Source organism: Dermacentor variabilis, chromosome 6 (genome assembly GCF_050947875.1).
Source record: "Dermacentor variabilis isolate Ectoservices chromosome 6, ASM5094787v1, whole genome shotgun sequence".
Taxonomy (NCBI): domain Eukaryota; kingdom Metazoa; phylum Arthropoda; class Arachnida; order Ixodida; family Ixodidae; genus Dermacentor; species Dermacentor variabilis.
Genome location: NC_134573.1, coordinates 73781115 through 73796875, shown reverse-complemented (window position 1 = coordinate 73796875; position 15761 = coordinate 73781115). Strand labels below are relative to the sequence as shown.

The 15761-nt window shown below is 45.1% G+C and overlaps 1 protein-coding gene across 1 annotated transcript in view; it reads right to left on the bottom strand.

The window, feature by feature from the left end:
• Positions 1-6722, bottom strand: part of LOC142584219 (uncharacterized) — a 35465-nt gene extending 28743 nt beyond the window's left edge. The window contains exon 1 of the mRNA XM_075694377.1: positions 6529-6722. Coding sequence (XP_075550492.1) covers positions 6529-6666 — 138 coding nt within the window. The 5' untranslated portion in view covers positions 6667-6722. The remainder of the gene's footprint in view (positions 1-6528) is intronic.
• Between the last annotated feature and the right edge of the window lie 9039 nt (positions 6723-15761).

The window sequence follows — 15761 nt, the reverse complement described above, 5'->3', positions numbered from 1 at the left end:
TTCGAAGATGGGTTGGAGTCCCAAGTCATTGGTAAGATTGCGCTGGTCATATGTGTTGATAAAAGAGGTACTGGTTGCTTGAAGGGGCATGATATTTTGGCACCCTGCCGGTCTAGTTCCGAGGAAGTAACGACGCTGACCTCTGCACTTGTGTCCGCGAGAAATCATTGTCCAGCAATCCTGTCAGCGACGTAGTATAAGCGGTTTGTCGTGCCGCAATAGTTTTCATCTTGTCGAAAATTTGTCATAGAGCTAATATTAGTCATCAGTCATTCTCTGGAGGAAGTGAGATTCTAGAATTGGACGTAGTGATACCTGCATGTGCCCCATTTTCGATAATCAATGTTTATATTAGTATATAAATTATGAATACAGGTTCTGTTGATGACCTGGTTTCAGCATGCGGAATGTATATAATCATAGCTGTTGATTTCAGTTCTCACCATGTATCATGGCGCTACAGTTATTTTTGGGGCAAACTATTGCGCGACTGGAGTTCTTCAAATGATCCTAACTGCGTTAGTTCGAGAACCCTAAATTATGTATCCGGAAAATCGTATTCGGTGCTAGAGTAAAATTTTTCCAGTTCGGGTTGTGTCATTTTGCCCTGGTCTGCTATCACCACGGCCACAAACAGCGACCGTCTTCCAATAATTTTCGAAATCGCTTACTAAATTAATTGGGTTAATAAGCATGTCCTTACCTTGTTATTTACAGCAAATTTCAAGATTAATTGCTATTAGTTTTAAATAAACATGTAGGACTGAGTAACGAAGTAAATGCACTAAATTTGTGTGACGCGATAAGTGAGAGTTGTAAAAATTCTGATTCAGTACGCATTCAACTAAGCGTGGCACTTATTCCGACTGGTGGAATCCTGAATGCGAATACGAATATAGAAGAAAAGGAGCGTGGAGAAAGTTACTCTATAACCGATGTCCGCGTATTTGGAATGACGATAAATTTCTTGGAGCAACATTAAGGGACACAGTTGACAAAGCAAAAATATATTATAACGCCAAACATTAAAGTTATCTATCACAGTACAGTAACAAAAATCCATATTCAAGTCTCCAAGGTCTGAAAAGACTGTTTCAGTATCAATAAATATAAAATCTGTTTGTTTAACTTCCACTGAATTTGTACAGTCAATGGAGGAGATTGCAAAAGGCTTAAAGAGGCGACTTACGACATTTTTACCCTGTTTATACGCCAGAACCTGAGCAAGCTGATGAATTCATAGCAGTCACATTAGAAGAAGTAATGAAAGTGGTAAAATCACTGCCAGTTTCAGCTCCAGGTCCTGATGACATAACTACAACAATGATAAAAATAATATTTGGGTTGTGTCCCCAGGTTTTGCAGAAATTTATCTATACTTTAAGGAATGCGTGGATTCGTCGGGATTGGAAAGTTGCCAAAGTAATTGCGCGACTTAAAAAGCAAAGTGATGGATATACAGTAGATAAGATTAGACCTATTTCTCTGGCTTCAATTGTTGAAAAGTTAATTGAGAGGGTATTGCATAGTCATGTCTAAAGGTGGATAGGAGACAACCAAAGGTTAAGTGGCTTTCATATAGGATTCAGGACTGGGTGCTCATCTTGGTGTGTTTATGTTAAGTTAGAGTCGAATTTAACTCGCTCGCCGCAACAACCAGTACGCGGCCTTAGTCGAATTAGATATTGCGAAGGCGCATGACAGTGTCGAGCACAGCATCTTGATCAACAGATTTTAAAGAGTAAATCTCCCACAGCATATAATGGCATGGTTTCATAGTTTTTTAAAAGGACGTACATTTTATTGCTATCAGAACGTTGTTTCTTCTCAGTATTACAAACCGACAAGGGGTGTTCCTCAAGGCGCAGTACTCTCCCCTGTTTTATTTATTATTTTAGTAATAATATTAAAAATTTAATTATGGGCTTTTACGTGCCAAAACCACTTTCTGATTATGAGGCACGCCGTAGTGGAGGACTCCGGAAATTTCGGCCCTCTGGGGTTCGTTAATGTGCACAAAAATCTAAGTACATGGGTGTTTTCACATTTCACCCCCATCGAAATGCAGAATCTGCAGAAATATGCAGAAAACTAAAGTAATGTTTATCAGTCTCGGAAGAGAACAGCAGTCTACGATAGGTAACGAGGCACTGGAAATGGTAAGGGAATACATCTACTTAGGGCAGGTAGTGACGGCAGATCCGGGTCATGAGACGGAAATAATCAGAAGAATAAGAAGGGGCTGGGGTGCGTTTGGTAAGCATTCTCAGATCATGAACAGCAGGTTGCCATTATCCCCCACGAGAAAAGTGTATAATTTGCTGCGTCTTACCAGTACTTACCTACGGAGCAGCAACCTGGAGGCTTACGAAAAGGGTTCTACTTAAATTAAGGACGACGCAACGAGCTATGGAAAGAAGAATGATGGGTGCAACATTAAGGGATAAGAAAAGAGCAGATTGGGTGGGGGAACAAACGCGAGTTAATGACATCTTAGTTGAAATCAAAAAGATGAAATTTGCATGGGCAGGACATGTAATGAGGAGGGAAGATAACCGATGGTCATTAAGGGTTACGGACTGGATTCCAAGGGAAGGGAAGCGTAGCAGGGGGCGGCAGAAAGTTAGGTGGGCGGATGAGATTAAGATGTTTGCAGGGACGACATGGCCACAATTAGTACATGACCGGGGTTGGAGAAGTATGGGAGAAGCCTTTGCCCTGCAGTGGGCGTAACTAGGCTGATGATGATGATGATGATGATGAAATGCAGCCGCCGTAGACGGGTTTTGATCCCTTTCGTGCTCAGCAGCGCAACACCAACGCGACTGAGCAACCACGGCGGGTTTACTAAGCAATACTCTGACACACCATGATCTGCAGGTATACGTTATTCGCTTGATGATATCGCATTTTTTTTTCATGTCAAATGATATACATATCCTTTATAAAGCATTGCAGTCGTTTCTGAACCAGATTGGAATGAGAACTACAGGAATACAGATGTCAGTAAATGTCAGTCAACAAAAGTGCAATGATTGTTTCCCCCTTAACTTTTCCTATACGGATAACACTGACGTATGATGATATATTTTCACTGGTACAATATTGAAAATATCTGGGAATTATTCACACCGAAAAGCTTAATTTATGGACACACATGCAACAGATCACATCTAAAGGACCGCGTGCTGTTGGTTTATTTCAAAGAATTAGCCGAAGTGGTTTGGGAATGCGCAGGGCGACTGCTGATGATTTGTTGCATGTATGTCCACCCCATCTTAAGGTTTGGTTTTGAGTGGGTGAGTGAGTGAAACAACTTCATTTGGTCCACAATAGACGCCATTAAACTCAACGTCACCTATCTAGGCCCACTCGGGGACCATCAGGTGAAACCTGACAGCCCTGTCGCGAGCCCTCTGGACTGCCAGGATTTGAGAGGTCTGGTCCTGGGCCCTAATGAGCTTCATCATTTCCACTCGGGTGAAAGGGCAACCGGCAGAGGCGCAGCCTCACAGGACATGCTCGAAGTCCGCATAACCGCCACACAGAGGGCAGTCCGGGCTTGGGAACTGTTCAGGCTACATTGTGTGCAGCGCTGCGGGGCTCGGGTAAGGGCTTGTTCACAGAAGTCAGAGTGACTGCCTGCGCCCTGCACAGGGAGGAATGAGGGCAAATGCAGGAGTCTTCTTGATACGAGCAGAGAGGATCAGGTCGTCCAGGAAAGGACGCGTTACCTGGCGCACGGTCAGTCAAATCTCGTGCAACCTAGCGCGCTCCTCGTTGGGGTTCAGCGAGGCACCGTCAATGGTTCCGAGGTGCACAGGGAACCAGGCCAATGACTGATGTTTGATGCCTTTAGCATTTCGAATGATACGTAGGGCATGGGGAGCCACCATTCCTATCTGACAAGCCCTGACATCGGCCTTGGAATCTGAATAAATCGTCTCATGTACACGGTCCGTCAATGCAAGAGCAATATCAACCTGCTCTGCAACGCTGGAACTAGAAGTGCGGGTGGTAGCGCGGCGGAGGACTTTAGAATAACAGTCGATGATCACTGAGGAGAAGGCTTTTTCTCGAGCGTATGAAGCAGCGTCTACGAAGCATGTTCTATCCTTGTTCAAGCGTGCACTGGCGAACAGAGCTTTACCCCTGGCTCGGCTTCGTCCTTCGTTGTAGGTGGGATGAATATTACGTGGCATCCGGTGTTTGGAAATTTTGGCTCTTACGTCGTTGGGCAGCTTCATATTGTCGGGACCGACGACCGCGGGATTACGTCCCAGCTTGCCAAGTATGGCTCGGCCCGCCGGGGTACTGGAGAGTCTGACAAACTGAGAGAACTCTTCGGCTTCAACCATTTCTTCGAACGTGTTGTGAATTCCCAAACTGAGGAGCGCTTTTGTGTGCGTTCGGACGGGAAGGCCGAGGGCAAGCTTGAAGACTTTTCTGATTAGAGCATTGATCTTGTGCTCCGACACGAGCCAGATTTTCATAGCCCTTGAATAAGTGAGGTGGCATAGCACGAAGGCGTGGATAATCCGGATCAGATGGCCCTCCCCGATTCCGCGGTGCTCGTTGGCGATTCTTCGGATCAGGCCCAGGGCGCTTTCGGTCTTGGAACAAATGCGTTTGAGGGCGGCCCCATTGACCCCACTCGACTCGATAAACATTTCTAGGACCCTGATAGTGTCTACCCGCGTTACTGGGGAGCCCTTAACGGTGCATAACGTAATGTGTCTCTCCGTTGCTGGCTTCCAGGACATTAAAAAATAATACAGGTTTGTTTTACATTTTTGAAGGTCCTGCTTATACAGTACGCCTTTTACAGCGCGGAATGTTACGTCTATGCCCTGGCCTTCCAAAATTTTAGCCAATAATATTCTTTATCATGAAACTCACCTGCCTTCTCTTCAAAGTCGATTTCGTATACTGACAGCCCAAACATTAATGAATGTCTGTTTCTCCATAGAGATGCTTCTCCTATGTATTCATTCAATAGCCGACTTAATTCTTTGCGAATAAATGGTTTCGACTGCATCACCCCAATGTAATTTTTATGCAGAAGCTGCTGGAACCGTTACACGCATCAATTGGTAATGTGGTTTTCCCAAGTTTAGCTACTGCGGCAGTAAGCGCTGAATTCGATTATATATTTCCTAATCACACTAAGCTTCTGCCTATTATATACCCAAAAGGTTTGTTAGATGAACACCTTGAGAACGTCTATATAGATACAATAGCCACAGATACTTCTTTCAGTGAACGCATAAGTTGTCATTTTTTCGACATAATCAAATTCGTCTTTCTCTCTTCGACTAAGCGACTTTACACCAATTGTCTATCATCTAGCTCTACGAAGACTTCCCTCACCTATTTCTTAAGCCATGATCATAAGCGACTCCTTATAAATTTCTTCTGCTCTATCAGTGCCAAATTCATCTACCGTTCTTCGAGAATTTTATTCACCTATCCAGCGACATTTACGCCTCATCCGTTTGGTATGGGTACCAGGACACATGGAATTCACTTTTAACGAGTGAACAGAAGCGCTAGCGGTTGTACATCTTATAAGCCCGGTACTAAGGATCCTAAAATCTTTGGCGTACATGGCGGCTCAAAAATTCTTAAAATAAGCGTTCAAGAACGACATGCCAAATCAGATGTATTAAATAACGCAGGTTTTCTGCACCTTAGGTTCCCGTGGCAAAGTAGATGGTAATCAACAAGGAAATTTGATGTTTTTCTCCACAATGCGTTGCCGAATAGCAATGCATAATTTTTATTCCCACAGGTCAGGCTTGGTACCTTCCCTGCAATGTTCCTATTGCAACGAACCTGAAACTATGGAACATTTCTTTATAGCATGTGGTTTGTTTGATGCGCCCAGAAAACGGCTTCTAGAAGGTCCCCTCGCCAACTTGGATTGGACATTACGCTCCCTGTGATGCTGTCTCTTGGGGTGTCGGCACTGGGACACTGCAATAGGAACGTATTCGATGCGATATTTAACTTTTTAAGTGAAACAAGCTGCTGAGTCAATTTTCTTGTTGCACTTTCTTCACCACAAACACAAAAATATTGCCTTAATATTTTAAAGTTATATAGCCTGAAAATTGACAATAACGATTTGTATTCATTTATGATTATTCTTAAATTACAAATACAATTCAGGTATTCTTTTTTTTTACCCACTAGCGCCTGATTCATGCCTGATCCCCCGTAGTGGGTTGAGCGATATCCGTAAGCACCAAACCAAACCAAACCTACACAGGGGCCGTCTTCCTACAGCGTCATGCAAATAAAGCACTCGACTTAACCCTTAACGTCCTCCGTGTGCCTAAAAATTGTAGAAGGCTGAAAAACAATTTTCCTAAACATCTGTTTTGTAATGTCCGCCATGATTTCTATTATTTCTGATGCACTCAGTTCTTCTTCTTTGTACATAGTGTCCGCGGCCATTTTATAACTTTTAATTAGCACAATATCGGCGTCTTCACCGATGCGCCAATACCCATTCCAGTTTCTCACCTTTATTGCATCCGGCGTCTCGCGTTCAAGCTGATTCGGTCCTGGCGATGCAATCATTGTTGTATCTATAAGACGTATCAGGTTGGCGACCATTGAAATTATCGGAAGCTGGTTTGTTATACACATCGGGGGCTTCATGAATACTGCCGCGGGGAGTGGCACTCAGAGACAGAATTTTCTTAGTAGTAACTATACAAGGCGTGTTGTTGGGTGAGCTGGGTGGAATGCCGAGGTCGTCTTATATGGAATTTTTGCCGAGCTGAAAATATAATAGCCTGTCACTCTCTTCCAGATTACTCAGCCCACAATTATTTTATAGCAGTTCAGGTCGTGTCACTTTGTTGCGGTCACGCCGATTCTGAAAGCTACCCGTTGCGCACAAAATATAAAGCACGGCGCGTGTATGACACATTACACCTGGGCCGCTATATTGTACGCGTTCGAAAAGCCGACGTTCGATTTCGCCTCGCGCGATTGTCCAGGCTGCGCCGATATCGCGGCCTAGGCCAATCTAGTCCAGTCGCGTGAGGCGAAATCGAACGTCGGCTTTTCGAACGTGTACAAGATAGCGGCCCTGGGGACTGATACTGTAAAAGTATTTCAATCTGTTTTGGAGCGTAGCGCTCAGGCGCCCGTTACCGCGCCGAGCATCTGCGGCAACGGCGCAACCGAGGGAATGAGCACAGCGAAAGGCGATAACACACGCGGAGCGCAGCGGGCGGATAAAAGACGTGAGGAGGAAAGCGAAGAGGTGGGTGCAGCGGAACCATGATGCGGAAAGCGGAGGAGGATACGGCTAAAGCGCGAGAAGAAAAAGGTGGTTCGGCGGCGATGGATACGACATGGCGGCAGAGCAGGGCTCGTCATCTGGGAGGTCAGTCGGCGGCGGGCGCTGTGAATCGCGCTTACGTGTCACCCACGTGCTGGTTTTCTCGATATCCAGATTAAGGAGGCTGTCGTGCCGCACTTCGCTCCATTTGTAACGTGCCGCCCGCAACGGATTGTCAGTGCCAGCCAATATATAGCGAAATGAAAACGCGTGCAGAGCTGTGCTCCAATTTCGTGTTACGGAGTATCGTAGTCATCGATGATTTTTTTATTCCAATCTCCTGACGACAAAGTTAGACAGCCACCTATGCAAGCATCGGGTGGTAACTTGCATCGTTGTTCGAAAAGCCCAATCAAACGCGCTCTTAGTTTATAGGAGGTCAGCCTTTTTACTCTCAAAGCGAATAGCGTTGCCTACACTGAACAGTTTTTATTATTTCACTGGCTGACAAGAGGCGACGAGGCCCCCCAAATGGGACGGGTTGCAACGGGTCCGAGTCAAGGTAGTGAAAGTAGATGACAGGATGATGAGAGTGGTGCCGGTATCTGCGATTGGTCCGCTTCTCCTTACTTAGTTTGCAATGGCTGGTCGGAAATGGTAGCATTGTTCTACGGAAAAGTAAAACGTGTTGAAACCACTGCCCTCCCAGCGGCCACATCTCATGACGCCGCTTCTTTCATCCTCCATCACCTCGTTCTGAGACACGGCACTGTTGGTGAACTCTTGAGTGATCCAGGGCGCGCGTTTCTTCCTGAAGTAGTGAAGTATCTCCTCCATCAGCACGCCATTACACATCACAGCATCACCGCCTATCACCCCGGACAAATGGCCCGACAGTACGGTTGAACAGCACTCTCCGCGACATGCTGTCCATGTGTGTCACCTCAGATTATTCCAACTAGGACATTATCCTACTCTTCGTAACACAGCGTACAACACCGCCAAAAAAGCCACGACCGGATTCTCTCCGTTTTTCCTTGTCTACGGCCGTGAGCTTTCCTGTATCATCGACACAATTTTTTTTACCATCCAGATGCTTCAGAGTGCACTATGGTTTCCATCGCCGCTAAACATGCCCAGAAATGTCTGTAGCTCACCCTCTCGCTCACTACCACCGACCAATACCGCCAGGAACTTCGACGTGATGACGGCTGACCTGCGCCCAGCTCCACGCCTGAATCCCTCGTATAGCTCTGGGTCCCACCTACGAGCCTGGTCTTCCAAACTACTTACGAAATTTGACATTCCTTTTCGTGTGATTGCTCGGGCCTACCACATCAACTACATCGTCGAGCCACTTACGCTCCCAAGTGAACAGTATCGTATAGCTCTGGGTCCCACCTACGAGTCCTGGTCTTCCAAACTACTTACGAAATTTGATGGTCCTTTTCGTGTGATTACTCGGACCTACCACATCAACTACATCGTCCAGCCACTTACGCTCCCAAGTGAACAGCGTCGCCGTGGACGTGAAATAGTTCATATAGACAGGCTCAAGCTTTATTAAGAGCGCATCCTTTTGTCGTCGTGGTAGGACGCCAGAATGGCTGCTTTTTCAGCCGGCGGGCGATGGTAAGGAGAGAGAACGGCACTAGAAAGTTCCATCGCCATCGCGCGTGTCGGAGCCAAAATTCGAAGGAAGAAGATCGGCACGCTAGACAGCGCCGTCGCCATCCCATATTGCGCGGCCAGTTCGCCTGTCCAGCTATCGTCGCTGCCGCTATGTTTCTGGCTGCCGCTTGATGACTCCGGTAATTCTCGTCACATTAGCAATTTTTTCTTTGATATTAGGCAGAGTTGTTTCAGTGGATTTTCTTTCGCGAAAGCCAAATCGTTCCTAAACAACTGATTCGTGTTCATCAAGAAACTTGGTTAGTCTTGTTATATTACGTGTTCTGACAACTTCGAGAATAAGGTTAACACTGAGACGGCTTGATTATCTTTGAGGTAATTGATAAGACCACCTTATGCAAGACCGCAACCCTTGCTGTTTTCATAATAGCTGGAAATAGGCGTGTTGATAATTCTGTGTTACAAATACGTTGCAAAGGTGCTTATAAAATGGTAGCATCGAAAATAATTGAAGTATCTTTAATATAATCATTACAAGTAGGAATATTTTATTTAGCTTCTCGAAAAAATAGAATATTTTAATTTACTGCAACGAGACAGAAATATAGAATTCGTACGCAAAATGGATATACAATTCTACGACACTAGTTGAGTGCTGGAAGACGAGTATGCGTCACAAGATAAAAATACGAATAAAAGATGTCCGTCAAAATCTTTTACCGTATTCGACACCATCACTAATTAGTGCAGCAGGGATGCTATTCGGTTTTTGACCAATAAACAATCGTAATGAGTTTCACTTTTATTTTGATCGTCAGAAACAGTAATGAAACTATGCTTGTTATATTCTGGTCGACCTTTCTTGAGGTCACAGTAACTTTTTTCGAATTTCCTTATATTTGTTTAGAAGAGTTACATCTTCTATATTATTAAATTGATGGCACATGATATCACGGGCATAACGCAAGGCAAAAGCTCCTTCATAGCTACCCTTCACTTTTTGTACAGATATGTCATGTGGAATGCTTGGATTTTCTTCCTTATAAAAGTCTGATCACTCAACACGCTCGTCATCGAGTGAAAAACACGTGGACATATTTGATTAAAACTGCAATAAGGAACTGGGGTAGTGCAAGAGTGGTGCGCTTTGCTTTTTGGAACAGGAAAGATCAATATGGGTAAGTAGTTACTCAAATCGACTGCAAAAATGACGGGAACAGCATCACTTTCCTCATCACTAATTATACACAAATGAATCAGTTTCAAATAATTCGGTCATTCTTGTCGGTGAACGTGTAACATTTGTACAAGAGAATGACTTGAATGTGTCTATAAATTGACCAGATTGGGGTATTCTGGTCGTAAGTCAATGTTTAAATCGCCAACCAGAGCAACAGGGAGCATTGCAAAGGACACATAGTCAAAAACGTACCTAACATATTTAAAGAGTGCCTTAGTTTCACTAGGTGTTGGGTAATAAGTTGAAGCAATAACCGTTTCAGCACTCTACGCAGTGATTGATTCATAATGTGCGGTAATGCGAGAAAATTGAGCTGAGACATCAAAAGTAATGTCGTCCTTTATTTACAATACAGGCCCCTCTAAAACCTAATCTGCAAACATCCGAACTATAGCCGTAAAAGAGTACAACATGTTGAACACTCTCAAACCAAGTTTCTGTAAATGGTATGAAATTGTAATCAAGCGATTCTTAAATTGCCTCTAATTTACGTTGCTTCATTCTCAAGCTTTTTATATTTGCGTGGAAAACTGACAAGCAATACCGTCCTTTTGCCAATCTATGCATTAGAGACATAAAAGAGAAAACATCGTGATAAATCACTTTAGCGAAGTCAGCCCACGAAAGCAGGAATCTCAACAAGGAAAGTTAGAGATGTATAAGCGGTGCTAGCTTGTGGCCACTTAACGAATCTTATCCAGATGAGCTTGGCAATTGATGCGTATTGCTCGTTGGCCAGATGTGTTACGTATGAAAAGCTTGCCATCTTTTTACGACACAAACTAGTATAGTGCATTTCCCGAGTCTTTGCCTTCATCAACCATAGAAGTTTCTTATTATGTGGCATCAAATTGTCTCTTAAATGTATCGCCAATTTAACAAATGTAATCTCGTTTTTATTTGCCATCCATTCATCGCGAATGACACGTGATGTGAAAGGAACTAATATTACGAAGGCTTTCCCAGGCTTGGCTGGAAGTTTACGTAAGGGTTCAAAATCGGTACGGGTCAACTCAATGAGGTAGATGAGGTTTATTTGCCACTTCATGCACCCTACCAAGCAGATCCTCATTTTAAACAACTCGCAGTCCCTCAATTTACAGATTATGTGTTCTACTTTATTGTTCGAGCGCAGCGCCCTCTTTACACCTCTTACAACTTTTCATTCTGCTAAGTACTGGGCCATCGTGGGATGCCCGCAACAACGTTTAATGATGAATGTGTTCGCACAGCACCAAAAAAAAAAGCTCATTGTGTTTCAATTTCTTTGTCCAGAGTGGGTTAAATATGGTGTCTGAGAAGCTTGCCCGTGGTAAGATTCAGCGGAAATGGCCGTTCACTTGATTTCACTCTTTATCACATGGGCCCAACGGTTCCTCGATGCAACATCACCTGTTACCGGTTCTTCCCCGACATATAGTCATTTACACTCTCACTTGCACCTCGACCCTGCATCACAAACGCTTACTCATTCTTGGCTAGAATGACCGACCTCCCTTACTGTAATGCATATGTTCACGGAAAATGAATAAAGAACATCCTATGTGACTGCGCTCTAGCACTTGCCCTAAGAACAACCCTAAGGCAGCTAGACAGACTAGCTTATATTGATGGCAAGAAAGGGATCATAGCCCTTGTAAACGGTAGCTGAAGGAAGCACAAGAGCCTGCTGTAGTTTTGTTTGAGGATAGACTGTCTACCCGTGCGAGGGTAGACAGTCTGAGTAGACACACATCGTTACGGTATATTATGGTATAAACACACAACACACAATAACACTAACACATGCACTTAATCTAGATCAATGATGAATACAAAAGAAATAAAACGAACAGTTAACAGTAACAGTAGAAATTAACACTACACAAGACACCCTTAATGGTGGTCATCAAAGCAGAGTTCAAAAGAAAACAAATGATGGTATACGCATGGCCGGGCAGCTGCAGCAAGTCCATAAAGCGTGGAGTCAACGGCAGAGCTTTCCCGAAGAACGGTGGCAAGCGGTTCTCGTTGCGGTGGATGCGATTACTGGGCTGGGCTTCACGGGAGTCTAGGTCTGACGTCTTCCCTCGAGCAGGTTGAGCTAACTTGAGAGAACTACCGTAAGCTTCGTTGCAGACGTTGGTTTGTCGTCGCTTACGCCAACTAGTAACTGGCAGTTCTGACGTGGCTAGGCGCCCCAGGCCATACTGGATGGCACTAGCTCGTTGATGCTTCTCAGCAGATTGTAGGCTCAGTTTCTATTCTCTAGACTGCTTAGTTTGGTCTAAAACTTGCGCCTAAATAACTTAACGTTTCCCTAGTGCCCTGGGTAGGGGGAGGGCCGATACTGGTGACGATTCAATCAAGTTGACCCAATTGTATACTGGCTTCCCGAAAAGTTTCGGCCGCGGCCATATTAACTAGGGGCGAGGGAACGGGTGCTTCCCCCCTACTGATAGAGTTGGCGTACTCGTATTGCACCACACACGCACACTCTTCAGTCCTTGCTGGGCCTCATTTGTCCGTTCATAAGCATACGAGAAACGACGGCAGCCGGTCATACGGTGCTGTCGGTACACACACACACCGACAGCCATTTGTGTGCACGGGATTGCACAGACACCACACACTTCGGCCTATTCGCACCCGCGCATTCTTAGTGAGCTTCTCTATGCACGCGCGGGCCAGATAATGCACAGGGGTTTCTACAAAAAAAAAAGATAATGCACAGGGCTTCCTACAAAAAGCTGTTGGGGCGTCACGGACGCGCCGACGAAAAATAGACAATAATCTCTAAACCTGCCTTCGACGTCTTTATGCCGCTTGCAGACTGGCTGGAAATACCCGTCTGGCTCGCCGATTCCTATTACTACGACCCTTTTGGCGCCCGTTGATAGGTGATTCGCTGAATCGAATAATGCCGCACCATGACACTGCCACCGCTGCACCGGTGCAGCGGTGGCAACGGTGCAGCGGTGAAGGTGCAGCGGTGAAGGTGCAGCGGTGGAGTAGAGGTAGGGCATCCGCCTCGCGTGGAAGAGGATCATGGTTCGGTTAGAATCCCGGTGTCGCGAAGTTTTCCAACGGATTAAAAAAAAATCCGTGTGTTGATAAAATTGCACAAACAGGCATGGAGTGCGGCCTGCTTCGGTGACCAGAACCGGTAACGCACTCCTACACCAGAGCAGGAATGGCCACCCTGGTGCAGTACTTGGCCACAACCTCCCATATAAACACAACAATCAAACCTCGGCCCTCAGTCCCCAGCAGCTGCGAAGCAACTGACCACGGCGGCGGTCAGAACTGCGACGCAGCAGAAGGTGTTAAGAATCCCTGGATCCGGACAGGCCGCCATTGGAGTTTGAACCTGGAAACGTTTACCGCTAGAATGTTATCTAGTGAGGCGAGTCTAGAAGTGCTATTGGAGGAATTAGAGGGCAATAAATGGGGTATAATAGGGCTCAGTGAAGTGAAGTGAAGGACCAATGAAGCACATACAATGCTAAAAAGCGGGCATGTCCTGTGCTACCGGGGCTTAGCGGGGAGGCGGGAACTAGGAGTCAGATTCCTGATTAATAAGAATATAGCTGGTAACGCAGAGTAATTCTATAGCATTAACGAGAGGGTGGCAGGTCTTGTTGTGAACCTTAATAAGAGGTACAAATTGAAGGTCGTACAGGTGTACGCCCCTACATCCAGTCATGATGACCAGGAAGTCGAAAGCTTCTATGAAGACGTGGAATCGGCGATCGGTAAGGTCAAAATAAAATACACTGTACTGATGGGCGACTTCAATGCTAAGGTGGGCAAGAAGCAGGCTGGAGACAATGCAGTGGAGGAATATGGCAAAGGCACTAGGAATGGCAGGAGAGAGTTATTAGTAGACTTTGCAGAACAGAATAAGATGCGGGTAATGAATACCTTCTTCCGCAAGCAGGATAGCCGAAAGTGGACGTGGAGGAGCCCGAATGACGAGACTAGAAATGAAATGGACTTTATACTCTGCGCTAACCCTGGCACATACAAGATGTGGACGTGCTCGGCAAGGTGCGCTGCAGTGACCATAGGATGGTAAAAACTCGAATTAGCCTAGACTTGAGGAGCGAACGGAAGAAACTGGTACATAAGAAGCCAATGAATGAGTTAGCGTTAAGAAGGAAAATAGAGGAATTCCGGATCAAGCTACAGAACAGGTATTCGGCTTTAACACAGGAAGAGGACTTTAGTGTTGAAGTAATTAACGACAATCTAATGGGCATCATTAAGGATCCTGCAATAGAAGTCGGTGGCAACTCCGTTAGACAGGATACCAGTAAAATATCGCAGGAGACGAAAGATCTGATCAAGAAACGCCAACGCCTGAAAGCCTCTAACCCTACAGCTAGAATAGAACTGGCAGAACTTTCGAAGTTAATCAACATGCGTAAGACAGCTGACATAAGGAAGTATAATATGGATAGAATTGAACATGCTCTCAGGAACGGAGGAAGCCTAACAGCAGTGAAGAAGAAATTAGAAATAGGCAAGAATCAGATGTATGCGTTAAGAGACAAAGCCGGCAATATCATTAGTAACATGGATGAGATCGTTCAAGTGGCTGAGGAGTTCTATAGAGATTTATACAGTACCAGTCGCACCCACGACGATAATGGAAGAGAGAATAGTCTAGAGGAATTTGAAATCCCAGAAGTAACGTCGGAAGACGTAAAGAAAGCCTTGGGAGCGATGCGAAGGCTGAAGGCCACTGGGGAGGATCAGGTAACGGCAGATTTGAAGGATGGTGGGCAGATTGTTCTAGAAAAGCAGGCCACCCTGTACACGCAATGCCTCATAGCTTCCAGCGTACCGGAATCCTGGAAAAACGCTAACATAATCCTAATGCTAAGAAAGGGGACGCCAAAGACTTGAAAAATTATAGACCGATCAGCTTACTGTCCGTTGCCTACAAAGTATTTACTAAGATAATTGCAAAGAGAATGAAGAACCCCTTAGACTTCCGTCAACCAAAGGACTAGGCAGGATTCCGTAAAGGCAACTCAAGAATAGACCATATTCACACTATCAATCAGGTGATAGAGAAATGTGCGGAATATAACCAACGCTTATATATAGCTTTCATTGATTACCAGAAAGCGTTTGATTCATTCGAAACCTCAGCAGTCATGGAGGCAATGCGGAATGAGGGTGTAGACGAGCCGTCTGTAAAATACTGAAAGATATATATAGCGGCGCCACAGCCACCGTAGTCCTCCATAAACAAAGCAACAAAATCCAAATAAAGAAAGGCGTCAGGCAGGGAGATACGATCTCTCCAAAGCTATTCACAGCGTGTTTACAGGAGGTATTCAGAGACCTGGATTGGGAAGAATTGGGGATAAGAGTTAATGGAGAATACCTTAGTAACTTGCGATTCGCTGATGATATTGCCTTGCTTAGTAACACGGGGGACCAACTGTAATGCATTCTCACTGACGTGGAGAGACAAAGCCGAAGGGTGGGTCTAAAAATTAATCTGCAGAAAACTAAAGTAATGTTTAACAGTCTACGAAGAGAACAGCAGTTTGCGATAGGTAGTGAGGCACTGGAAGTGGTAAGGGAATACATTTACTT